Genomic DNA, 27,344 nt, shown 5'->3' with positions numbered 1-27,344 from the left:
CCATGTCTCAATGAAGCATTAATTCGGGTCCATGCGGATCATACCTCATACGGTTGTCGATATTGGAGATCAGTTTCGAACGGAAGGGAAGTTTAATCATTCAATACTGGTAACGTGACAAGCACATCTACAAAGACTAATAGAACTGGACTGGTGTTTCTTGGTGTGACGCTGTCCAGTTCCACAGTGTAGCTCACTGCTGAAGTGCTAAGTACCCTGTTTCTAACTGAAATACGGGTTCTGACATCTTCATAAGACTTGAAGAGAATCGATGCTTGGTGCAAGGTTGGCAGTTCACCTCCATCAACAAATGTACCGAAAGGCGTTACTCGCTCTGAGCACTATGGGACTTAACAGCTATGGTCATCAGTGCCCTAGAACTTAGAACTACTTAAACCTAACTAACCTAAGGACATCACACAACACCCAGTCATCACGAGGCAGAGAAAATCCCTGACCCCGCCGGGAATCGAACCCGGGAACCCGGGCGCGGGAAGCGAGAACGCTACCGCACGACCACGAGCTGCGGACGGCGTTACTGACTCGCAGGAGAAAGCGTGATATTGTTTCATTATTTTATGAACTAAACAGTGCGCATGATGTTTTTATTCAGCTGTTATTACCAGTTTCGGCTGATTTGTGGCATCTTCAGACCTGAAACTAAAATACAAGGTGGAGGTTGCTGTTAACGGCGTCGACTGGTGCGCGTTGTAATAAGTGAGAAAACATCAAAATCTTCGCAGTTATACGCGGCAATATGAGAGAAATATGGTGTTCCTATTTTGACAGAATGTACACTATGTGATTAAAAATATCCGGACACCCCCAAAAACATACGTTTTTCATATTAGGTGCACTGTGCTGCCACCTGCTGCCAGGTACTACATATCAACGACCTCAGAGTCATTAGACATCTTGAGAGAGCAGAATGGGCCGCTCTGCGGAAATTCGAAAGTGGTCAGGTTACTGGGTGTCACATGTGTCATACGTCTCTACGCGAGATTTCCACACTCCTAAACAGCCCTAGGTCCATTGTTTCCTATGTGATAGTGAAGTGGAAACGGGAAGGGACACGTACAGCACAAAAGCGAACAGACCGATCTCGTCTGTTGACTAACAGAGACCGCCGACAGTTGAAGAGGGTCGTAATGTGTAATAGGCAGACATGTATCGAGACCATCGCACAGGAATTCCAAACTGCATCAGGATCCACTGTAAGTACTATGACAGTTAGACGGGAGGTGAAAAAACTTGGATTTCATGATGAATCGGCTGTTCACAAGCCACGCATCACGCCAGTAAATGCAAAACGACGCCTCACTTGGTGTAAGGAGCGTAAATATTGGACGATTGAAGAGTGGAAAAACGTTGTTTGGAGTGACGAATCACGGAACACACTGTGGCGATTTGCTGGCAGGGTGTGGATATGGCGAATGCCCGTTGAACGTCATCTGCCAGCGTGTGTAGTGCCAACAGCAAAATTCGGAGGCGGTGGTTTTATGGTATGGTCGTGTTTTTCATGGATGGGCACTATCACAGCACAGACCTACATTGATGTTTTAAGGACCTTCTTGCTTCCCACTGCTGAAGAGCAATTCGAGGATAGCGATTGCATATTTCAACACGATCGAACACCTGTTCATAATACACGGCCTGTAGCGGAGTGGTTACACAACAAAAACATCCCTGTAATGGACTGGCCTGCACAGAGTCCTGGGCTGAATACCACAGAACACCTTTGGGATGTTTTGGAATGCCGACGTCGTGCCAGGCCTCACCGACCGACATGGATACCTCTCCTCAGTGCAGCACTTCGTGAAGAAAGGGCTGCGATTCCCCAAGAAACCTTCCAGCACCTGACTGAACGTATGCCTGGGAGAGTGGAAGCTGTGATCAAGGCTAAGGGCGGACCAACACCATACTAAATTCCAGCATTGCCGATGGAGGGCGCCACGAACTTTTAAGTCATTTTCAGCCAGGTGTCCGGATACTTTTGATCACATAGTGTATGTACCAGTAACACAACAGCACACTTCAATAGGTATATGATTTGGCTACCATTATCTCGAACTCCAAATCTCCAGAAATTTCATTTAGAAAACTTTATTTAGCTTACCAGCGGCAGTCCAGGCCATTTTTTTAAAATCTTCTTTTTAGTTCATTAGCGGCATTCCAGTCCTTGTATTAGTTTGTCGCCGGCTGCTGTGGCCGAGCGGTTCAAGGCGCTTGAGTCTGGGACCGCGCTGCAGCTACGGTCGCAGGTTCGAATCCTGCCTCGTGCATGGATATGTGTGATGTCCTTAGGTTAGTTAGGTTTAAGTAGTTCTTAGTTCTGGGGTCTGATGACCTCCGTTGTTAAGTCCCATAGTGCTTAGAGCCATTAGATTGTCCCAAATAAATAAAATTTGTCAACTTGAAGTCAGGAACCCACGTCCTGAAACGTCACGGAACTACACCAGAGGTTATGGAATTTGTAAGAGCCAATGCTTGCCGCGAAGCTACCTCACTGGCAGGAAACCCGAGTTTGTTCGGTGACACTGCGCTTAGGCCCTTATTACACTTTCAAACGTTTTTAACAAATCTTTTATAAGAGCTTCAGGAACACACACTAACTTCTATAGAAGATATCATAGAAAGAATCCCAGTACAATGGTTTTATAAAACTCTGGTTCTAGGCGCTTCAGTCTGGAACCGCGAGACCGCTACGGTCGCAGGTTCGAATCCTGCCTCGGGCATGGATGTGTGTGATGTCCTCAGGTTAGTTAGGTTCAAGTAGTTCTAACTTCTAGGTGACTGATGACCATAGATGTTAAGTCCCATTGTGCTCAGAGCCATTTTTCATAAAACTCTCTTAACAAAAAGTTCTTTTTCAAGTGTAGTATTGGCCTTAGCGGTGTCTACAGTGTCGTTGCGCCGGGCAGGGAAGCGTTCGACTTCATCCAGCGTCCTGCACGCTGGCGTGTAAACACGTCTGCTGCCGAACTGGTTGCCTAGTAACAGGCGTTGGCCGCTGTCAGCTCGACGCTCCGTAGCGTAGTTCCACGACGTTTGTGGACGTGGGTTGTCTTCCTCAATTTGTAACTCAACACTTCTTACACAACGCTTACTGCTTCGCTACTACTAAACAAACAGTTTTTCTCCATTGTGACTAGCGGTCAACAGCTCGAAGAATCCATTTCGAGGTATTCAGCACCAGTCACAATCGGTGATGGCGCTAACAAATCTCTCCGCTATCGTATCATCTTTTTATATTCTTCTTAAAGTAACAAAATTTTATTTATATTCTAATCTTAATTTATTGTTATTTTAATGCGTATTGTTTTTCGTAAAATGTTGCAGATAAAAACGAAATAAAGGAAAACTGCAAAAAAGATAAAAAACGATAACTATGTTTTAAGACAGGTAACAAGTCTATCATTTGGCATTAAATAAAAAAATAAACAGACAACGCCTCCAAGTTTGCCGGTATGTTTCTGTTACACAGTGTGTGTTATTTTAGTGTCATTGTGGCTGATTTTCACATCTATTCTCAAACTTGCCCTATTAAGAATTTTTATTTGTTATTGAAATTTATCAGCATTAGAGACAAAAACTGGGATATCACCTTGCGTGTTCGAAAGCCGCACCTGCGTATCTCAGTTGGTAGAAGATTAAAGCCAAGGTTACGGATTCGAATTCCGGTCCTTAACACAGTTTTAAGCTGCCAGGAAGTTTCAGTTGATAATAAATTTGGAGACTACCTTGCAGACTGTGGAGAGAACAGTGATAGTTCTGTGCCTTTTATGTCTTGTCTCCTTCGTTTCTTATCAAGTAGAATAATTTGAAGACTGCTGCAGTTTCAGTGGCATTGTCTCCCTGCACATACAATCTGTAAACAATTTTGTGTTTTACCTCAATGTCTAACAGCGTTTCAAGACATAAGAGAAGACCGGCCTAAGAAGACAGACAGGAACGATATCGACGTGTATAGCCAAATATCGTAAAACAGAAAAGTCTAGAGGAGGCTTTTAAGTGGTAATAGATTTCAAATGACTGCTTCTGATTATTTTAATGATAATGGATTAAGATGACATTTATGATTATGAATATGATGCTGCTAACGATTAGGACTGAAATACTATCATTTCGCTTCTGAAATGTCGTTACTAAATTAGCTACGTGATGTAGTTGAGTGTGGTTCAGTGGTTTATGTGTCAGACTACGAATTTAGAGGTGTGCGGTTCGATCTCTGGTCACTCTTAATATTTGTACCCGTTAACAGTCATCCGTTTCCCCTCTGGTAATGTTTCTTAATATGAAAAATGGCGAGTTGCACCGTGGTTATGAGTCCACGCTAAACTCTAGGACTCCCTTTAAACTGTTAGGTGAATTAACTCATAGGTCCGAGGGAGACAACAGCGTAACACCTCTGATTAGATCTTTTCTGGTAAAGCACTCTGATGTTCGAACCAGCCTTCGGGCTGACAAAGCTTTCCTTTACGATGAAGCTGATCAGCAGCTGCATGTTCACCTACAACTACAACTTTTATTCACACTCTTAAAAACTCTATGAAGTGCATGGCAGAGCATACTTCCCACTGTGCCAGTTATTACGGGATCTTCACGTTTCATTCACGTATGGAGGGTGAGAAGAATAACTGCTTAAACAACTACGGAAGATTAATGAAAACGACTTCCGCAGACTGGCCAAGAACCACAATGGAACTACTTGTTGATGCCTTAAAACGAGACATACATTCAATACTATTACGATTGTACAAAAATTAACTGTTTGTGGTTACGATTTTCTTTGTTCACTATCTACGTTTATGACTTCTCTCTCGAACCATAGAATTGATTAAGTAAACAAGGGTACCTACTAACTGCTAAAAAAAGTATATTTATTTATTTAATCTTACCACTTTCGGGCATTCTGCCTCATTATTACATCAGACCAGGGTTTTACACATACAGTTCTTTTTAAATTATAGTTACTCAAGAAGTGACGATAATTTTATATGATAAATGGCATTATATCATTATAAATTATTTCAGTGTATCTGATGACATTGTGAATAGCAGTAGTGATTAAGAACTAATATCATTAATATTAGACATGTTCTTACTATTATTGCTGATAATAGTAACAGTGATGGTGTCACATACAAAATGTATTTGTACGTGTACAAAAGTAACATTTTTTGACAGACCGAGTTCTACAGGGGGAGAAATTTAGAAAGGCTGCACTAGCTGAGGTTTTTGGGAAATGAAGAAAGTGTGACTAGAAAGAAGGGTTTTTAGTGCTCACGGGAAAAGGAATTTACGTAGGAACAAGGGCTGACATTACTGTTGTTTCAGTACATACATCATTAACTGCGTTTTGAATCTGAAGATATTCAGAGGTAGACCATTCCACAGTTAGGTTCTTGATAACGTAAAGAACTTCTAGAAAGTTTCTCACCGATAAAAAGGTGTGTTAGGACAGGGGAAAATGTTCCTGCTTTATTGTCAGACAAGAGCGTTAAGGTAGAGGAGAGATGCTGGGAACTATATACGTTGATAGCATGATAGAGCAGACATAGTCTATTATGGAAATCTCTGGTTTTGTCTCCACATAACCACGATATCACTGCATAAGATGATAAAATATGATACAGAAGTTGGACTTCACAGATAAGTCATACATAGGCACCCATCAAGAGTTCCAAGCACTGTGAGTATTCTTGAGAAAGACCTTGTAGTATAACATCGCTGTAATCAACAATTGGAAATAGAAGCGTTTTTACAAGTTTCCGCTTTTAGCTCAAAAGGCAATGGCTTTTTATATTTTGAGGGTCATGGGGAGGTGCTCGTGCCTTCGTGCTCGATACATCTGTGTGCTCAGCTCAGTTTAGGTTTTCACCTAATCTCCTTTTCTGAGGGAGAGAAGTTAACGCTTATCCCGTTGACGATGGTAGGAATTCCCGATATTTCGGGCTAATGAGACTATAGTTATCAGCCAGAACCGCTTGAGTTTTGGATGAATTGAGCTTTAACCCTACATTGTGTGCCCATTTTTAGTAATGTGCACAGGTCAGCACTGAAATACTCGATAGCTGTCTTCAAGTTGATTGGTTTGATCAGCATACTTGTGGTATTTATTTGTGCTGCCTGGGCCTGACGGATTGTTACTAAGGCGTCAGGTATGAGGGAAACATACGAAGTACTCAATGAATCTCCTTTGTTTGCGGCTCAATTGTGATTATAAATAACGTGAGCACCGGAATAATTTGTCGACTGGGACAATCGGATCAGCTGCGGTTCCTGTTTTGCCTGTACGACGTTCACCCTGGTTGTAACGTGTCGTTTGGTCTAGTCCTAGCCATTATTTTAGTCGCCTTGGCCAGTTTCCGGTTGCAAGAGGTTTTTTTTTCGGCTTGAAGCTGGTGGGACTGGTCTTCCCTAATCCTTCTAAACGGGCGTTGGTCGGAGCTGAGTACTCTGATTTAAGAGCGAGTAATTTGCCCGTAAAAATCGGGCTTTTCCATCATCAGCGGAGAAACGCCTGAAACAACTGTCGGGAAGCAGCCCCTTGTTGCAACGCTAGATACGGGAACAGAGATCGATGAGAATGCGTACATTCTGTTCCTGATTCATTGCAAAGCCTAATCCAGACATACAATAAAAACGGATGTACATACACTGAGATTCCGGAAGCGCGTTCCTATGCGCAATCGTTGACATTATTTTGAACCATTCCGATTTTCTCGGCGAGTATTGCCCGTAAGCGAGTGTGTCCACCACAATAGGAGGAGACCTCAACTTAAGTTGTGGAGCGAAGTACTTCACTGGACGATAATCTTCAGTGAATGAGAAATTATATTCGCTTTCGTGGAAATCTGAACGTTGTATTTTTGTATCTGTATGGGCGGAAGTTACTACGAACCAGTTGAAGGCGGTCTAGGAAGTATTGTCGGTGAACATATTCCGGTCCAGTGATCGTGTCTCGGAATCTTTCTGAAAGTGGTCTGACCACTTTTAATGATTGACATTGGAGTAATGAGAAGTTCAGCCCTGTCTCGCGGGTCGAGGCTTGTTAGTCTTGTCTAATTTTATATGTGGAGCAGTGCAGAAAATCAGCCTGGGTCCGCCAGTACACGATTCTAACAAAATATATTACTGGCCATTAAAATTGCTACACCAAGAAGAAATGCAGATGATAAACGGGTATTCATTGGACAAATATATTATACTATAACTGACATGTGATTACATTTTCACGCAATTTCGGTGCATAGATGCTGAGAAATCAGTACCCAGAACAACCACCTCTGGCCGTAATAACGGCCTTGATACGCCTGGTCATTGAGTCAAACAGAGCTTGGATGGCGTGTACAGGTACAGCTGCCCATGCAGCTTCAACACGATACCACAGTTCATCAAGAGTAGTGACTGGCGTATTGTGACTAGCCAGTTGCTCGGCCACCATTGACCAGACGTATTCAATTGATGAGAGATCTGGAGAATGTGCTGGCCATGGCAGCAGTCGAACATTTTTTGTATACAGAAAGGCCCGTAAAGGACCTGCAACTTCCGGTCGTGCATTATCCTGCTGAAATGTAGCATTTCGCAGGGATCGATTGAAGGGTAGAGCCACGGGTCGTAACACATCTGAAATGTAACATCCACTGTTCAAAGTGCCGCCAGTGTGAACAAGAGGTGACCGAGACGTGTAACCAATGGCACCCCATACCATCACGCCGGGTGATACGGCAGTATGGCGATGACGAATACACGCTTCCAATGTGCGTTCACCGCGATGTCGCCAAACACGGATGCGACCATCATGATGCTGTAAACAGAATCTGGATTCATCCGAAAAAAATGACGTTTTGCAATTGGTGCACCCAGGTTCGTCGTTGAGTACACCATCGCAGGCACTCCTGTCTGTGATGCAGTGTCAAGGGTAACCGCAGCCACGGTCTCCGAGCTGATAGTCCATGCTGCTGCAAACGTAGTGTAAATGTTCGTGCAGATGATTGTTATCTTGCAAACGTCCCCATCTGTTGACTCAGGGATCGAGACGCGGCTGCACGATCCGTTACAGCCATGTGGATAAGATGCCTGTCATCTCTACTGCTAGTGATACGAGGCCGTTGGGATCCAGCACGGCGTTCCGTATTACCCTCCTGAACCCATTGATTCCATATTCTGCTAACAGTCATTGGATCTCGACCAACGCGAGCAGCAATGTCGCGATACGATAAACCGCAATCGCGATAGGCTGCAATCTGACCTTTATCAAAGCCGGAAACGTACGGTACGCATTTCTCGTCCTTACAGGAGGCATCACAGCAACGTTTCACCAGGCAACGCCGGTCAACTGCTGTTTGTGTATGAGAAATCGGTTGGAAACTTTCCTCATGACAGCACGTTGTAGGTGTCGCCACCGGCGCCAACCTTGTGTGAATGCTCTGAAAAGCTAATCATTTGCATATCACAGCATCTTCTTCATGTCGGTTAAATTTCGCGTCTGTAGCACGTCATCTTCGTGGTGTAGCAATTTTAATGGCCAGTAGTGTATGTGTCTCGCGCGTCGTGCGTCAACAAAAGTGCGAGATTTCTGTCAGCGGTCACGAGTGTGATTTCGCACGACGCCACGGGAGTTCCGAGGCGCCAAAGAAAGAAAAGTGTCGAACGTTTTCCATTGGATAGCTGGCCTGCGTCTGTTGTCGCTTGCTGTATCGAGTTTAGGAGGAAGGTGGAAGAAAACGAAGGCGGATTAGCAAGCACGCTGCCGAACTGACTGCGCGCGTGCGGGCGAAACAGCGGCCCCCGGTGGCGCGGTTGGGAGAGGTAATGGAGGACCGCCGAGGCGCAAACTAGTTCTGGTTGGGGCGAGCGGGCCGCAGGCTGCAGCCTCAGCCCAAAGTGGCCGGGTTTAACGACACCCGCGGGCCGTGCCGCTGCAGCTCAAGGGCGCCGGCTCGGCCGGTGCCACTGCGCGCCGAAAACCAGAGGCAGTCACAGGGGTCCAGGCCTACAAGGATTTTGAGGAGTCTTTCGTTGTGGCGTAGAGGGCCTGATCTCAGTACTTGGCTGACGCATTTTCATGCAACAGCCCCCGTTTTCCGAAAAAATCGATGTTAGAGTTCTATGCAACATTCCGTGCTGAGGTGGGAAAAGGTGCGCCAGTAACACATCATGTTAGTCTTTATCCTGGTCCAGACGCTTCGACCTGTAATCGAACAATTCTACATCTACATCTACATTTATACTCCGCAAGCCACCCAACGGTGTGTGACGGAGGGCACTTTACGTGCCACTGTCATTACCTCCCTTTCCTGTTCCAGTCGCGTATGGTTCGCGGGAAGAAAGACTGCCGAAAAGCCTCCGTGCGCGCTCGAATCTCTCTAATTTTACATTCGTGATCTCCTCGGGAGGTATAAGTAGGGGGAAGCAATATATTCGATACCTCATACAGACACGCACCCTCTCGAAACCTGGACAGCGAGCTACACCGCGATGCAGAGCGCCTCTCTTGCAGAGTCTGCCACTTGAATTTGTTAAACATCTCCGTAACGCTATCACGGTTACCAAATAACCCTGTGACGAAACGCGCCGCTCTTCTTTGGATCTTCTCTATCTCCTCCGTCAACCCGATCTGGTATGGATCCCACACTGATGAGTAATACTCAATTTTAGGTCGAACGACTGTTTTGTAAGCCACGTCCTTTGTAGATGGACTACATTTTCTAAGGACTCTCCCAATGAATCTCAACCTGGCACCCGCCTTACCAAAAATTAATTTTACATGATCGTTCCACTTCAAATTGGTCCGTACGCATACTCCCAGATATTTTACAGAAGTTGTTGTGTTGGCAGAAGAGCCAACACCGTATAACTAGAGGAGGCCGAAATGCACGCGTTAAAGCTCACGCAGGCTGGCGTGAGGTCTGGAAAATGACAAGTAATTATAGTAGCCAAAAATAGTACATAGCTTCTGGAATACTTAACTTTAGTCCATAATTGGTGTACATCGCTCTTTAAGGTACAGGTTTTACAATCTCAATACTAACTGGTAATGGCGCCTTGCTAGGTCGTAGCAAATGACGTAGCTGAAGGCTATGCTAACTATCGTCTCGGCAAATGAGAGCGTATTTGTCAGTGTAGCTTCGCTAGCAAAGTCGGCTGTACAACTGGGGCGAGTGCTAGGACGTCTCTCTAGACCTGCCGTGTGGCGGCGCTCGGTCTGCAATCACTGATAGTGGCGACACGCGGGTCCGACGTATACTAACGGACCGCGGCCGATTTAAAGACTACCACCTAGCAAGTGTGGTGTCTGGCGGTGACACCACAGAAGTAACTGCTACCAGTGGTTGTTCCGCTATAATATAATCATACAATAAAGGATCCTTCGTTCTATGTATTGGCAATACATTACATTTGTCTATGTTAAGGGTCAGTTGCCACTCCCTGCACCAAGTGCCTATCCGCTGCAGATCTTCCTGCATTTGGCTGCAATTTTCTAATGCTGCAACTTCTCTGCATACTACAGCATCATCCGCGAAAAGCCGCATGGAACTTCCGACACTATCTACTAGGTCATTTATATATATCGTGAAAAGCAATGGTCCCGTAACACTCCGCTGTGGCACGCCAGAGGTTACTTTAACGTCTGTAGAAGTCTCTCCATTGATAACAACATTCTGTGTACTGTTTGTTAAAAACTCTTCAATCCAGCCACACAGCTCGTATGATATTCCGTAGGCTCGTACTTTATCAGGCGACATTGCGGAACTGTGTCGAACGCCCTCCGGAAGTGAAGGAAAATGGCATCTACCTGGGAGCATGTATCTAATATTTTCTGGGTCTCATGAACAAATAAAGCGAGTTGGCTCCCACACGATCGCTGTTTCCGGAATCCATGTTGATTCCTACAGAGCAGATTCTGGGTTCCCAGAAATGTCATGATACGCGAGCAAACAACCTATTCTAAAATTCTACAACTGATCGATGTCACAGATATAGGCTATAGTTTCGCGCATCTGCTCGACGACCCTTCTTGAAAACTGGAACTATCTGTGCTCTTTTCCAATCATTTGGAACCTTCCTTTCCTCTAAAGGCCTCCGGTACACGGCTGTTAGAAGGGGGGCAAGTTATTTCGCGTATTCTGTGTAGAATCGAATTGGTATCCCGTCAGGTCCAGTGGACCTTCCTCTGTTGAGTGATTTCAGTTGCTTTTCTATTCCTGATTGAGGAATATCGAAGTCGAGTAGGCGAGATGACAGGCATCTTACCCGCATGGCTGTAACGGATCGTGCAGGCACGTCTCGATCCCTCAGACGTTTGAAAAACAACAACCATCTGCACGAACAGTTCGACGACGTTTGCAGCATCATGGACTATCAGCTCGGAGACCGTGGCTGCGGTTACTATTGACGCTGCATGACAGACACGAGCGCCTGCGATGGTGTACTGGAAGACGAACCCGGGTGCACGAATGACAAAACGTCATTTTTTCGGATGAATCCAGGTTCTGTTTACAGCATTATGATGGTCGCATCCGTGTTTGGGGACATCGCAGTGAACGCACATTGGAAGCGTGCATTCGTCATCTCCATACTGGAGTATCACCCGGCGTGATGGTATGGGGTGCTATCGGTTACACGTCTCGGTCACCTCTTGTTCGCATTGACGGCACTTTGAACAGTGGACGTTACATTTCAGATGTGTTACGACCCCTGGCTCTACCCTTCATTCGATCCCTTCGAAACCCTACATTTCGGCAGGATAATGCACGACCGCATGTTGCAGGTCCTGTACGGGCCTTTCTGGATACAGAAAATGTTCGACTGCTGCACTGGCCAGCACATTCTCCAGATCTCTCATCAACTGAAAACGTCTCGTCAACGGTTGCCGTGCAACTGGCTCGTCACAATACGCCAGTCACCATTCTTGATGAACTGTGGTATCGTGTTGAAGCTGCATGGGCAGCTGTACCTGTACATGCCATCCAAGCTCTAACTCAATGCCCAGGCGTATCAAGGCCGTTATTACGGCCAGAGGTAGTTGTTCTGGGTACCGATTTCTCAGGATCTATACACCCAAATTGCGCGAAAACGTAATGACATGTTAGTTATAGTATAATATATATAATATATTTGTTCAATGAATACCCGTTCATCATCTGCATTTCTACTTGGTGTAGCAATTTTAATGGCCAGTAGTGTATTGAGGTGTTGGGAAAAATGTGCCACACTGAAGGGTGAATATGTAGTGGAGAAGCAACAGGTTTTGTGGTCGCAGTTTGATTTTTCCGAGATGATAATTTAATGACAACGCCTCGTACACGCATGGTGTGTATGACTGTGTCGTTGCGCCTTGTTTCCGTGTATTGCGTTTCGAGCAGTAACGAGGAAGAGCGGGCCGGTCGTGAGTGTGTGTGTGTGTGTGTGTGTGTGCGGCAGGCAGAGGGCAGAGCGCAGCAGCTGCGGCACCTGCGGCTACGGCTGCAGCGGCGGCGGCGGCGGCGGCGGCGGAGCGGGGCAGTGGCCGGCCGCGCCGTGACTCGCCGAAAGCAGCGGCAGCGGCAGCGGCAGCGGCAGCGCGCACCCGCCGCGTACAGTCGCGTCCGCTGCACTCGCCCGCCGCCAGCTCTGCTCCCCACACAGTTAGCTCGTCTGCGCATCCTCCCACCGTTCACTTCAACCTTACAACAGTGTTCAGTAAAACTGACAGGGAGAACACAGCATACACAGTCCGAGCAAGCACGACGTCTTCAGGCCACAAGTGGCCCATCGGGACCATCCGACCGCCGTGTCATCCTCACAAGGGAACCTCCCCATCGCACCCCCTTCAGATTTAGTTATAAGTTGCCACAGTGGATAGACCTTGAAAAACTGAACACAGATCAATCGAGAAAACAGGAAGAAGTTGTGTGGAACTATTAAAAAAATAAGCAAAAATGTACAAACTGAGTAGTCCATGCGGAAGATATGCAACATCAAGGATAGCCAGAACTGAGGAGCGCCGTGGTCCCGTGGTTAGCGTGAGCAGCTGCGGGGCGAGAGGTCCTTGCTTCAAGTCTTCCCTCGAGCAAAAAGTTTAATTTTTTATTTTCAGACAATTATCAAAGTTCAGGCACTCACACATAATCAACTTCGCTCTCCAAAATTCCAGGACATGTTCAGATTTGCTTGGACATATGCAGGATTTGACGGTCTACACACGGAAAAATTTGAAAACGTTAAAAACATATGTTTGACAGAGCACAGGGAAAAGTGTGCGACTTTGAGACTTTTGGATTCATGTGTTGCAGTTTATGTGACAAATTCTTATGTTTTCATCACTTTTTTGGGAGCAATTATCACATCTACAAGAAAACCTAAATCGGGCAACGTAGAAGAATCTTTTTACCCATTCGCCAACTATACAAGTTAGGTGGGTCGACAACATATTCCTGTCATGTGACGCACATTCCGTCACCAGTGTCGTATAGAATATATCAGACGCGTTTTCCTGTGGAGGAACCGGTTGACCTATGACCTTGCTGTCAAATGTTTTCGGTTCCCATTGGAGAGGCACGTCCTTTCGTCTACTAATCGCACGGTTTTGCGGTGCGGTCGCAGAACACAGACACTAAACTTATTACAGTGAACAGAGACGTCAATGATCGAATGGACAGATCATAACTTTGCGAAAATAAAGAAAAATTTTTCGCTCGAGGGGAGATTTGAACCAAGGACTTCTCGTTCCGCAGCTGCTCACGCTAACCGCGGGACCACGGCGCTCCTGAGCTCACATTTTCCTTGATGTTGCATATCTTCGCGTGGACTACTCAGTTTGTATATTTTGCTTATTTTTTTATAGTTCCACACAACTTCTTCCTGTTTTCTCAATTGATCTGTGTTCAGTTTTTCAAGGCTTATCCACTGTGCCGACTTATAACTAAATCTGAGGGGGGTGCGATGGGGAGGTTCCCTTCTCAGTAAGGATGCGGATAGGAGGGGCTTGTGGTCAGCACACCGCTCTCCCGGTCGCTATGATGGTTTTCTGTGACCGGAGCCGCTACTATTCAGTCGAGTAGCTCCTCAGTTGGCATCACGAGGCTGAGTGCACCCCGAAAAATGGCAGCAGCACATCGCGGCCCGGATGGTGACCCATCCAAGTGCCGGCCACGCCCGACAGTGCTTAACTTCGCTGATCTGACGGGAACCGATGTATGCACTGCGGCAAGGCCGTTGCCCGTAGCATACACAATAGGTCCCAGTAAATTCCAAAGTGCAGTACCATCTCGTGGCGAGCTGTGAGATTACGATTCATGAAGTTTGAACAATAACCGTGTAGGAAGTCACAGCGCTAGCATCGCGGAAAATGGCGAAGGAGCAGCGAGGTAACATCATGTTATGTGTTAAGTTTTGTGGTTGTGTGCGAGAATTCGTCGAATTCTACCTCAAAAAAGGGGAGATAGATTCCTGGTCGCTCCTTCACAGCTCCCCAGCCCACAAAGCGAAAGGTTTTGCCCAGCAAACAGATCACTGTCCTGGATCACCCGCCGTGTTCGCTGGATTTGGTTCAAATGGTTCAAATGGCTCTGAGCACTATGGGACTTAACTTCTGAGGTCATCAGTACCCTAGAACTTAGAACTACTTAAACCTAACTAACATAAGGACATCACACACATCCAAGCCCGAGGCAAGATTCGAACCTGCGACCGTAGTGGTCGCGCGGTTCCAGACTGAAGTGCCTAGAACCGCTCGATCACCCCGGCCGGCGCTGTATTTGGCTCAGCTGACTTCTGGTTGTTCCTCTAACTGAAGATGGAAATGAAAGGATGCCATTACCATGCAGTTAAGAACATCCAATAAAATTGTAATGCAGTAACAAATACAATTCAGGAAAAGGACTACAGCGACTTTATCAAAACATTTTTCGAAAAATTTCAGCTCTGTATTGATTCAGAGAGATACTATTTTCAACAAATGCAGTGATTTTGTGAACGTAAAATATGATTTTTATTTTCCATAGCCACGGTCCTAACGGAACTCGGGCATACTGTGTACTATCCTGGACGAAGAAAAATCGTCCACCGATATCATAGCTTCTTTGTGTCGTACCTACGTACTTATAGTAGAGATGCGCAAACTCGTTCATCTTTGGGAACTTATTCACAGGTGATCTGTCCTTTTTCAGATCCGTTCATTTTTACTCGTTCACTATTCCTTTTATATTTAATTCTCTTATACTGTACGTCTGTATCAAAACTTTGGTTTACTTTTATACGAACAGTACCTAAAAATAAAAACGCATAATTCAATATTTATCAGTAAACGTTTCATTTATTAATGCCCATCGAATTTAAATAACAAAAAAAGAAACAAAAAGAAGTTGTTACGAGAGACAATGGAACCAACGACTTCATAATTTCAGCGCTACGCACTTCTGTGCTACTGACGAGTGTGTTGAGAGCCCTAAACCGTTTTCTACTTAACTGTGAAAACAACCAATCTTCAAAACCAGTTTTTTTTTTTTTTTTTTTTGTGAAATGCGCCGCACTGGTGTATGAAATTTAGAAGCGGGCGTCCACTTTCAAAGTGTAAAGAACTGAAGTGGTCTTGCATTCACGGTGTGTTGCAACATTGTATATAACATAAAAAATTTCGTTTGTCAAAACTGAGGTCCCCTTGTTAGATAAGTATCGTATGAACGTCAAACTCAAATGGGATCAGAAATTTTCGAAACTCGAACTAACACATTGCGTGACCTGAGCGGACAAAAGAGATTAAAATGGATCCAGATACTCTTTCTGCCCTTTAAGCCCTTCAAAGGATTACCAGCTGTGCCTGAGAAACTGAAAAATGAGTGTGGTACAAAGATCAGTTCTGATAAATTCATTTTGTTTCATTTTAAACATATTTTTTAAGAACTCGTTGAAGATATACAGGGATACTATAAGTGATTAATTCTTTCTCATAATTCTATGGTTTCGAAAGTATTATATGTACAAATACAATTGATACATGAGTAGAATCGTAAACTCACCTAGTTCCTATTGTGTCCACCTGTTGGTGTTGCGAGTGCACTGCCTTGACACCATGCAGAAGGAACTTGAGGATGAACATTTCGCCTCCAAGCTGTATTTAGTGACGAAGCAACCTTCCATTTATCTGCAAAGGCAAATAAATCTCCACAATGTGGGAGTGTGGGGCATTGAAAATCGTCATGAAGTTGCGGTGCATGAACGAGATCACAAATCTCTGTGGGTTGTTTTTCCCCTGTGAGGGAACTGTGACAGGTACCTCTTACTTTGATAAGTTGTAGTTGTGGTTATTTCCAAAACTGACTGCTGCTTCTGAGAATTTCATCTTCCAACAAGATGGGAGCACCCCGTCATTCGAGAACTAATGCTTGTCGTTACGTAAACGACGAATTTCCGCACCGCTAGATTGGGCGTTCTGGTAACGATGATGTGGCTCTGTCCTCTTGAAGCCACAGGTCGCCTGACCTAACGCCTTGTGACTTTTTCCTTTGGGGGTACGTTAAAGACTGTGTTTGGGTACCCACCAGTGCCAAAAACACTGGAACATCTCAGAGAGCGTATCAATGCTGCATTGACAAGATGTTGCTATATAATGCATGGAACGAGCTCCATTACGAGCTCGTGTTACCCGATTGGCGCCTAAGGTACATTTGTAGAGTGCTAAATACAAACTTGGTGATTTTGCGGTCCTAGTAATCCATCGATCATATTTGTACACGTAATACTCTGGAAAATAAAGAGATTTGAAAGCGAATGAATCATTTACGGTAGCTCTGTGTACACACAGCCTTAAATATTACAGTTTTTCAAATGTTAAAGTATCAATGTAGGCGATTTGTTTTCCACGCACTAGCAAATCGAAAACAGAGATCCAGCGAATCTATCACACACGTTGACGTTAGCGCCACCGTTTCTTTCATACGAGCACGAACAACCTAACGTCACACATTACTGACGACGGTAGAATTATCACGGTACACAGCTTGAATTCTTCTACGGATTTCATTGAAGGTACGTTTTCCGTGGTTAGAAACTCGATTACAGCACGCTGTTTCTCATGCGCCGACGTAGTTACGTTACACATAGCGACGTTACAAGCTACATTTCGGAGCCCTCTAGCGGCAGAGGGTTTCAACTTGACTCAGCGAAGCCGAGTGGAGGGTCTGAATCAGAGGCTCAGACGGTTCTGCGACCGTGTAGGCTGCAGATCCCTCGACTTGCGCCATACGGTGGTGGGGTTTCGGGTTCCGCTAAACAGGTCAGGTGTCCACTACACACATGAGGCGTCTACACGGGTAGCAGGGGCTGTGTGGCGTGGACTGGGCGGTTTTTTTAGATTAGACAGTCTCGGGAAAGATCAAACAGGGCTCCAGTCTCAAAGGGTACAGAGGAAAGAAACGATGAGAATCGACCAAGCAGCAGTCGCTATTGTAGTTGTAAATTGTCGTAACTGTGTTGGAAAAGTACCAGAGCTTCAAGCGCTGATAGAAAGCACTGAAGCTGAAATCGTTATAGGAACAGAAAGCTGGCTAAAGCCGGAGATTAATTCCGCCCGAAATTTTTACAGAGGCGCAAACCGTGTTCAGAAAGGATAGATTAAATAAAGTAGGTGGTGATGTGTTTGTCTATGTTGGTAGTAGTTTATCTTGTAGTGAAGTTGAAATAGATAGTTCCTGCGAATTACTATGGGTAGAGGTTATACTCAACAGCCGTACCAAAATAACAAAATAATAATTGGCTCCTTCCACCGACCGCCCCCCTCCCCCCCCCCCCCCCCGACTCAGATGATATAACAGCTGAACGGTTCAAAGAAAACTTGAATCTCACAACAAATAAGTACCTCACTCCTACAGTTATAAAGTTATAATTTGTGGAGACTTCAATCTACCCTCGATTTGTTGGCGAAAATACATGTTCAAAGCCAGTGGAAGACAGAAAACATCTTCCGAAATTGTACTAAATGCTTTCTCTGAGAATTACTTTGAATAATTAGTTCATGAGTCCATACGAATTGTAAATGGTTGCGAAAACACACTTGACCTCTTAGCCACAAATAATCCTGATCTAATAGAGAGCATCATGACGGATACAGGGTATAGTGAACACAAGGTCATTGTAGCGAGGCTCAAAACCATGTCTACCAAAACCACTAAAAATAAACGCAAAATATATCTATTTATAACAGCAAATAAAAATTCACTTGATGCCTTCCTAAGAGAGAGTCTCCACTCCTTCCAAGCTAATTATGTAAGTGTAGACCACATATGGCTCAAATTCAAAGATACAGTATCGACAGCAATACATAAATTCATACCGCGTAAGTTAATAAGAGACGGGACTAATCCACCATGGTACACAAAACACGTCAGAAAACTGTTGCAGGAGCAATGAAAAAAGCATGCCAAATTCAGAAGAATGCAAAATCCCCAAGACTGGCTAAGTTTCCTGGAAAAACGAAATTTAGTGCGGACATCAATGCGAGATGCTTTTCATAGTTTCCACAATGAAACATTGTCTCAAAATATAGTAGAAAACACCAGTGGCAAGAAACAGTCAATACTGTCACTGCGCGATAGCGATGGAAATGTTATCCGATGATGGTGCCACTAAAGAAAAGTTACTAAACAGTTTTCCGTAATTCCTTTACGAAAGAAGACGAAGTAAATATTTCAGAATTCGAAACCGGAGCAGCTGTTAGCATGAGTGACATAAAAATAGATATCTTAGGTGTTGCGAATGAAATCAAATCACTTAAGAAACGCAAATCCAGACGGTATACCAGTCAGGTTCCTTTCAGAGTATGCAGACACAATAGCGCCTTTCTTAGTAATCATATACAACCGCTCACTTGACGAAAGCTCTGTTCCTAAAGACTAGAAAGTAGCACAGGTCACACCAATATTCAAGGAAGGAAATAAGAGTAACCCATTGAATTACTGACCCATATCACTGACCTCAATTTGCAGTAGGATTTTGGAACATATACTGTAATCGAACATTATGACTTATTGGTACATAACCAACACGGATTCAGAAAGTATCTTTCTTATGCAACTAGCTGTTTATTCCCATGAAGTAATGAGTGCTATCGACAAGGGATCGAGATCGATTCCATATTTCTAGATTTCCAGAAGGCTTTTGATACCGTTCCTCACAAGCGACTATTAATCAACTTACATGCATATGGAGTATCGTCTCAGTTGTGTGACTGGATTCGTGAATTCCTCTCAGAGAGGTCACAGCTCGTAGTGATAGACGGTAAATCATCGAGTAGAACAGAAGTGATGTCTGGCGTTCCGCAAGGTAGTGTCATAGGCCCTCTCCTGTTCCTGATTTACATAAATGATCTAGATGATAATCTGAGCAGCCCCCTTAGATTGTTTGCACATGACGCTGTAATTTACCGTATAGTAAAATCATCAGACGATCAATTCCAATAACAAAATGATCTAGAGAGAATTTCTGTATGGTGCGAAAAGTGGCAATTGGCACTAAACAAAGAAAAGTGCGAGGTCATCCACATGGGTACTAAAAGAAATCCGATAAATTTTGGGTATACGATAAACGCACAAATCTAAGGGCTGTCAATTCGACTAAAGACCTATAAATTACAATTACGAGCAACTTAAATTGGAAAGACCACATAGATAATATTGTGGGGAAGGCGAAACAAGACTACGCTTTGTTGGCAGAACGCTTAGAAGATGCGACAAACCCACACAAGAGACAGCCCATATTACACTTGTCCGTCCTCTGCTGGAATATTGCTTCGCGGTATGGGAACCTTACCAGGTAGGATTGACGGAGGACATCGAAAAAGTCCAAAGAAGGGTAGCACGTTTCGTGTTATCGCGCAATAGGGTTGAGAATGTCACTGATTTGATGCGCGAGTTGGGGTGGCAGTCACTGCAACAAAGGAGGTTTTCTTTGCGGCGAGATCAATTTGGGAAATTTCAATCACCAACTTTCTCTTCCGAATGCAAAAATATTTTGTTGACACCCACCTACGTAGGGAAAAATGATCATCATAATAAAATAAGAAAAATAGGAGCTCGAACGGAAAGATTTAGGTGTTCCTTTTTCCCACGCGCCATTCGAGAGTGGAATGATAGACAAGTAGTATGAAAATGGTTCGATGAAGCCTCTGCCAGGCACTTAGTTGTGAACTGCGGAGCAACCATGTAGATTTAGATGTACACTACTGGCCATTAAAATTGCTACACCAAGAAGAAATGCAGATGATAAACGGGTATTCATTAGATAAATGTATTGTACTAGAACTGACATGTGATTACATTTTCACGCAAATTTGGCTGCATACACCCTGAGAAATCAGTACCCGGAACAACCACCTCTGGTCGTAATAACGGCCTTGATACGCCTGGGCATTGAGTTAGAGCTTGGAGGGCATGTACAAGTACAGCTGCGCATGCAGCTTCAACACGATACCACAGTTCATCAAAAGTAGTAATAGGCGTATTGTGACGAGCCACTTGCCCGGCCACCATTGACCAGACGTTTTCAATTGTTGAGAGATCTGAAGAATGTGCTAGCCAAGGTAGCAGTCGAACATTTTCTGTATCCGGAAAGGCCCGTACAGGACCTGCAACATGCGGTCGTGCATTGTTGTTGTTGTTGTGTTCTTCAGTCCTGAGACTGGTTTGATGCAACGCTCCATGCTACTCTATCCCGTGCAAGCTTATTCATCTCCCAGTACCTAATGCAACCTACATCCTTCTGAATCTGCTTACTGCAGTCATCTCTTGGTCTTCCTATTCGAGTTTTACCCTCCACGCTGCCCTCCAATACTAAATTGGTGATCCCTCGATGTCTCAGAACATGTCCTACCAACCGATCCCTTCTTCTAGTCAAGTTGTGCCACAAGCTCCTCTTCTCCCCAATTCTATTCAATACTTCCTCATTAGTTATGTGATCTACCCATCTAATCTTCACCATTCTTCTCTAGCACCACATTTCGAAAGCTTCTATTCTCTTCTTGTCTAAACTATTTATCGTCCACGTTTCACTTCCATACATGGCTACACTCCATACAAATACTTTCAGAAACGACTTCCTGACTCTTAAATCTACACTCGATGTTAACAAATTTTTCTTCTTCAGAAACGCTTTCCTTACCATTGCCAGTCTACATTTTATATCCTCTCTACTTCGACCATCCTCAGTTATTTTGCTCCCAAAATAGCAAAACTCCTTTACTACTTTAAGTGTCTCATTTCCTAATCTAATTCCCTCAGCATCACCCGACTTAATTCGACTACATTCCATTATCCTAGTTTTGCTTTTGTTGATGTTCATCTTATACCCTCCTTTCACGACACTGTCCATTCCGTTCAACTGCTCTTCCAAGTCCTTTGCTGTCTCTGAAAGAATTACAATGTCATCGGCGTACCTCAAAGTTTTTATTTCTTCTCCATGGATTTTAGTACCTACTCCGAACTTTTTTTTGTTTCCTTTATTGCTTGCTCAATATACAGATTTAATAACATCGGGGATAGGCTACAACCCTGTCTCACTCCCTTCCCAACCACTGCTTTCCTTTCATGTCCCTCGACTCTTATAACTGCCATCTGGTTTCCGTAGAAATTGTAAATAGCCCTTCGCTCCCTGTATGTTACCCCTGCCACCTTCAGAATTTGAAAGAGAGTATTCCAGTCAACATTGTCAAAACCTTTTTCTAAGTCTAAAAATGCTATAAACGTAGGTTTGCCTTTCCTTAATCTTTCTTCTAAGATAAGTCGTAAGGTCAGTATTGCCTCACGTGTTCCTACATTTCTACGGAATCCAAACTGATCGCCCCCGAGGTCGGCTTCTATCAGTTTTTCCATTCGTCTGTAAAGAATTCGCGTTAGCATTTTGCAGCTGTGACTTATTAAACTGATAGTTCGGTAATTTTCACATCTGTTAATACCTGCTGTCTTTGGAATTGGAATTATTATATTCTTCTTGAAGTCTGAGGGTATTTCGCCTGTCTCATACATCTTGCTCACCAGGTGGTAGAGTTTTGTGAGGACTGGCTCTCCCAAGGCTGTCAGTAGTTCTAATGGAATGTTGTCTACTCCGGGTGCCTTGTTTCGATTCAGGTCTTTCAGTGCTCTGTCAAACTCTTCACGCAGTATCATATCTCCCATTTCATCTTCATCTACATCCTCTTCCATTTCCATAATATTGTCCTCAAGTACATCGCCCTTGTATAGACCCTCTATATACTCCTTCCACCTTTCTGCTTTCCCTTCTGTGCTTAGAACTGGGTTTCCATCAAAGCTCTTGATATTCATGAAAGTGGGTCTCCTTTCTCCTACGGTTCTTTAATTTTCCTGTAGGCAGTATCTATCTTACCCCTAGTGAGATAAGCCTCTACATCCTTACATTTGTCCTCCAGCCATCCCTGCTTAGCCATTTTGCACTTCCTGTCAATCTCATTTTTGAGACGTTTGTATTCCTTTTTGCCTGTTTCATTTACTACATTTTTATGTTTTCTCCTTACATCAATTAAATTCAATATTTCTTCTGTTACTCAAGGGGTTCTACTAGCCCTCGTCTTTTTACTTATTTGATCCTCTGCTGCCTTCACTATTTCATCCCTCAAAGTTACCCATTCTTCTTCTACTGTATTTCTTTTCCCCATTCCTGCCATTTGTTCCCTTACGCTCTCCCTGAAACTCTGTACAACCTCTGGTGTAGCCAGTTTATCCAGGTCCCATCTCCTTAAATTCCCACCTTTTTGAAATTTCTTCGGTTTTAATCTACAGTTCATAATCAATAGATTGTGGTCAGAGTCCACATCTGCCCCTGGAAATGTCTTACAATTTAAAACATGGTTCCAAAATCTCTGTCTTACCATTATATAATCTATTTGATACCTTTTAGTATCTACAGGTTTCTTCCATGTGTACAACCTTCTTTCATGATTCTTAAACCAAGTGTTAGCTATGATTAAGTTATGCTCTGCACAAAATTCTACCAGACGGCTTCCTCTTCATTTCTTAGCCCCAATCCATATTCACCTACTATGTTTCCTTCTCTCCCTTTTCCTACACTTGAATTCCAGTCACCCATGACTATTACATTTTCGTCTCCGTTCGCTATTTGAATAATTTCTTTTATCTCCTCACTCATTTCTTCAATTTCTTAGTCATCTGCAGAGCTAGTTGCCATATAAACTTGTACTACAGTAGTAGGCGTGGGCTTCGTGTCTATCTTGGCCACAATAATGCGTTCACTATGCTGTATGTAGTAGCTTACCCGCATTCCTATTTTTTTATTCATTATTAAACCTACTCCTGCATTACCCCTATTTGATTTTGTATTTATAACCCTATATTCACCTGACCAAAAGTCTGGTTCCTCCTGCCACCGAACTTCACTAATTCCCACTAGATCTAACTTCAACATATTCATTTCCCTTTTTAAATTTTCTAACCTACCTGCCCGATTAAGGGATCTGACATTCCACGCTCCGATCCGTAGAACGCCAGTTTTCTTTCTCCTGATAACGACGTCCTCTTGAGTAGTCCCCGCCCGGAGATCCAAATGGGGGACTATTTTACCTCCGGAATATTTTACCCAAGAGGACGCCATCATCATTTACCCATACAGTAAAGCTGCATGCCCTCAGGAAAAATTACGGCTGTAGTTTCTTCTTGCTTTCAGCCGTTCGCAGGACCAGAACAGCAAGGCTATTTTGGTTAGTGTTACAAGGCCAGATCAGTCAATCATCCAGACTGTTGCCCCTGCAACTAATGAAAAGGCTGCTGCCCCTCTTCAGGAACCACACGTTTGTCTGGCCTCTCAACAGATACCCCTCCGTAGTGGTTGCACCTACGGTACGGCTATCTGTATCGTGCATTATCCTGCTGAAATGTAGGGTTTCGCAGGGATGGAATGAAGGGTAGAGCCACGGGTCGTGACACATCTGAAATATAACGTTTACTATTCAAAGTGCCGTCATTGCGCACAAGAGGTGACCGAGACGTGTAACCAATGGCACCCCATACCATCACGACGGGTGATACGCCAGTATGGCGATGACGAATACACGCTTCCAATGTGCGTTCACCGCGATGTCGCCAAACACGGATGCTGTAAACAGAACCTGGATTCATTCGAAAAAATGACGCTTTTCCATTCGTGCACCCAGGTTCGTCGCTGAGTACACCATCGCAGGCGCTCCTGTCTGTGATGCAGCGTCAAGGGTAACCGCAGCCACGGTCTCCGAGCTGATAGTCCACGCTGCTGCAAACGTCGTTGAACTGTTCGTGCAGATGGTTGTTGTCTTGCAAACGTCCCCATCTGTTGACTCAGGGATCGAGACGAGGCTGCACGATCCTTTACAGCCATGCGGATAAGATGCCTGTTATCTCGACTGCTAGTGATACGAGGCCGTTGGGATCCAGCACGGTGTTCCGTATTACCCTCCTGAACCCACCGATTCCATATTCTGCTAACAGTCATTGGATCTCGACCAACGCGAGCAGCAATGTCGCGATACAATAAACCGCAATCGCGATAGGCTTCAGTCAGACCTTTATCAAAGTCGGAAACGTGATGGCACGCATTTCTCCTCCTTACACGAGGCATCACAACAACGTTTCACCTGGCAACACCGTCAACTGCTGTTTGTGTATGAGAAGTGGACTGGAAACTTTCCTCATGTCAGCACGTTGTAGGTGTCGCCCCCGGTGGCAACCTTGTGTGAATGCTCTGAAAAGCTAATCATTTGCATATCGCAGCATGTTGTTCCTGTCGGTTAAATTTCGCGTCTGTAGCACGTCATCTTCGTGGTGTAGCAATTTTAATGGCCAGTAGTGTAGATGTTGAAAATGGATCTAGTATTATGCATCACATGCAGTACCTCAGTGGATATAGATAACGTAGATTGCAGTAGCTATACAGAAATGTGCAGGCTTTCATAGCAGAGACCAGAACGGGGAGCTGCCTGAAACCACGCTACAGACTGAAGAGGAAAACAACAAATGGTATATTTAAATTTTTCCGAACCATTGTTCGAAAGTTGCAACTTCTAAGAGTGCTGGTGTTTACGTTGTAGCACTCCTCTCCATCGGCGCTGCAACCGGGCCGAGGGTTTGGGTGACAAGCCGGGGCGCTGCTCCTCCGGAAGAGGGCCCGTCACGCGGCGCGCGCCGCCGGCCACCGTCAATTGTTCTCCGCTTTCAGCGCGCCTCTCCTGCAGCGGAGCGCGCAGGCAGCGGCGGAGCGCCGGGCCGCACCGCCTGGATCGCTCCCCCTGCTACTGTCTCAAGCATCGTTCGAAGCGTCGCCATTGTCACCACTCCGAAATTTGGACTCCCCCCAAAAGCTTTTTGACGATCGCTTTGAAACCTTTCGCAAAAATATTGTAGAAATGTTCTTAAGATGAAAGGTAAAGCGGTCGAAATCGACAGTGGCGGAGTAAACACAGCGAAGTGGGACTCTCATTCCAGGCTGCGCCGTTATATCAACCCTTTCGATTGTTTGCCTCGGTAGCTGCGAGGCCTGGTTTCGATTCCCGCCCGCGTCGGAGATTTTGGCCGCTGGGGTACTAGGTGCTGTGCTGCCCTTACGTTCGTACATTCGTAACTGACATTCCATTACTGAGACAGATGTCTGGGCATGTCCCAAAAGCCAAGAAATTTCAAAAAACAAGGAAAAAACCTTTCGATTGCATACGTATATCAACAAAAATCTTTCAAATGGTTCAAATGGCTCTGAGCACTATGGGACTTAACATCTTAGGTCATCAGTCACCTAGAACTTAGAACTACTTAAACCTAACTAACCTAAGGACATCACACGCATCCATGCCCGAGGCGGGATTCGAACCTGCGACCGCAGCGGTCGCTCGGCTCCAGACTGTAGCGCCTAGAACCGCGCGGCCACCGCGGCCGGCTAAAAAAAAATTCTTTCATTTAGCATGAGTATCTACATGCGTTTGAAATAATTTTTTTGAGTCCGGTATCGTACATTCACAAATCGTTTCAACACCGTCATTAACGAGCTTTATATCCCTGCAACACCGCCTTTAACGAGCTTTATATCCCTGTAGTCGCATTTTCGAAGCTTTCGAATGCCGTTAAAAAAGTGTTTAGTTCCGTTAGAGAACCCATAATTACTTCATTATCTCGGTTAATAAGAGAGTTACTATGATTTGCTGGAAACGTCTTGTGATATCTTGAACCGTTCACAAATGTAAGGGGGGTGGGGGGGAATTTACGCCATCCTCTTTGTGATATATAGAACCGTTCACAAATGTAGGGAGGGGAGGCAAATTTACGCCATTCTCTTTGTGATATCTTCAACCGTTCACAAATGTAGCAGGGGGGGGGGGGGGAGGGGAGGGAAATTTACACCATTCTCTTTGTGATATCTTGAACCGTTCACAAACGTAGGGAGGGGGCAAATTTACGCTATTCTTTTGTTTATTTGGCGGGACATACCATTTTCCGTAGCACTTTCGTTACAAGAAAAAATCCAACACTGTTAACTAAACATAAAAAAAGGAAACAAGCTCCTCGTGCAGGCTTTGAAGGCTCAAGGAACGCCGACCGGCCGGCGTGTCAATCTCTGCCTTGCGCCGTCATGGAGGGGCATGTGGTCAGCACACTGCTCTTCTGGCCGCTTTGCCGACTTTCCAGACCCTGCAGTGCCTGCTGCCCATCCAGATAGCTCCTTAATTGGCATAAAGAGACTAAGTGAACGCTATGCCAGTTCTGCCACCAAGGAAAAGTCCTTGGCAGTACTGGAAATCGATCCCAGGTCGACCGCATGGCAGCCATCTACTCAGGTCACTGTTACGGAGTCTGTCAAAGTACTCATTGCTGGATAAAAATTAAATAATGGTTTCGGTACCGGGAACTTTACCTACAGAGTCTTTGTTGATTTAGAAAAGGTACTTGACAGCGTTAACTGGAAGAAAATCTTCGTAAACTTGCACGCTACATATTTGGACTGGAAAGACAACGTAGCGATGCCAACCATACAAAAAGACCAAAACGTTAGGATACATGTTAACCAAGAGCAACATAAAGCTAAATTAAAAAACAGTAAGGCAAGGTCTAACATTTTGATCAAAAAAGGTCTGAAGATCCAGAAAGAGGAAAAGTTTGTACTTAAGGCGACCATAATTCTCGTTTTGTGGGTGATATTGCGCAAATTGCTTATGTGAAAAACATTCACAGAATATAAACGTACAACAATTATGAAAAAGTATGAACTTAAGATTAACTGTATAAGAATTAAAGATAATATGGACACTTCAAATCAAAACTGAAAGAAATAAAATAAGAGAAACAGCTTAATTTTATGATTTAGGGGCCTTAATACAG

The 27,344-nt window shown here is 44.5% G+C and overlaps 1 protein-coding gene across 1 annotated transcript in view; it reads left to right on the top strand.

Annotated features, from left to right (window-relative positions):
* The window catches only part of LOC126188370 (antifreeze protein Maxi-like), an 87,424-nt gene extending 62,077 nt beyond the window's left edge, over positions 1-25,347 (top strand). The window contains exons 3-4 of the mRNA XM_049929969.1: positions 12,430-12,687; positions 25,070-25,347. Coding sequence (XP_049785926.1) covers positions 12,430-12,687; positions 25,070-25,347 — 536 coding nt within the window. The remainder of the gene's footprint in view (positions 1-12,429; positions 12,688-25,069) is intronic.
* Positions 25,348-27,344: the final 1,997 nt, after the last annotated feature.

This window comes from Schistocerca cancellata, chromosome 5 (genome assembly GCF_023864275.1).
Source record: "Schistocerca cancellata isolate TAMUIC-IGC-003103 chromosome 5, iqSchCanc2.1, whole genome shotgun sequence".
Lineage (NCBI taxonomy): Eukaryota > Metazoa > Arthropoda > Insecta > Orthoptera > Acrididae > Schistocerca > Schistocerca cancellata.
Note: the sequence above shows the minus strand (reverse complement) of the source record. Positions and strands in the feature narration are given on the sequence as shown.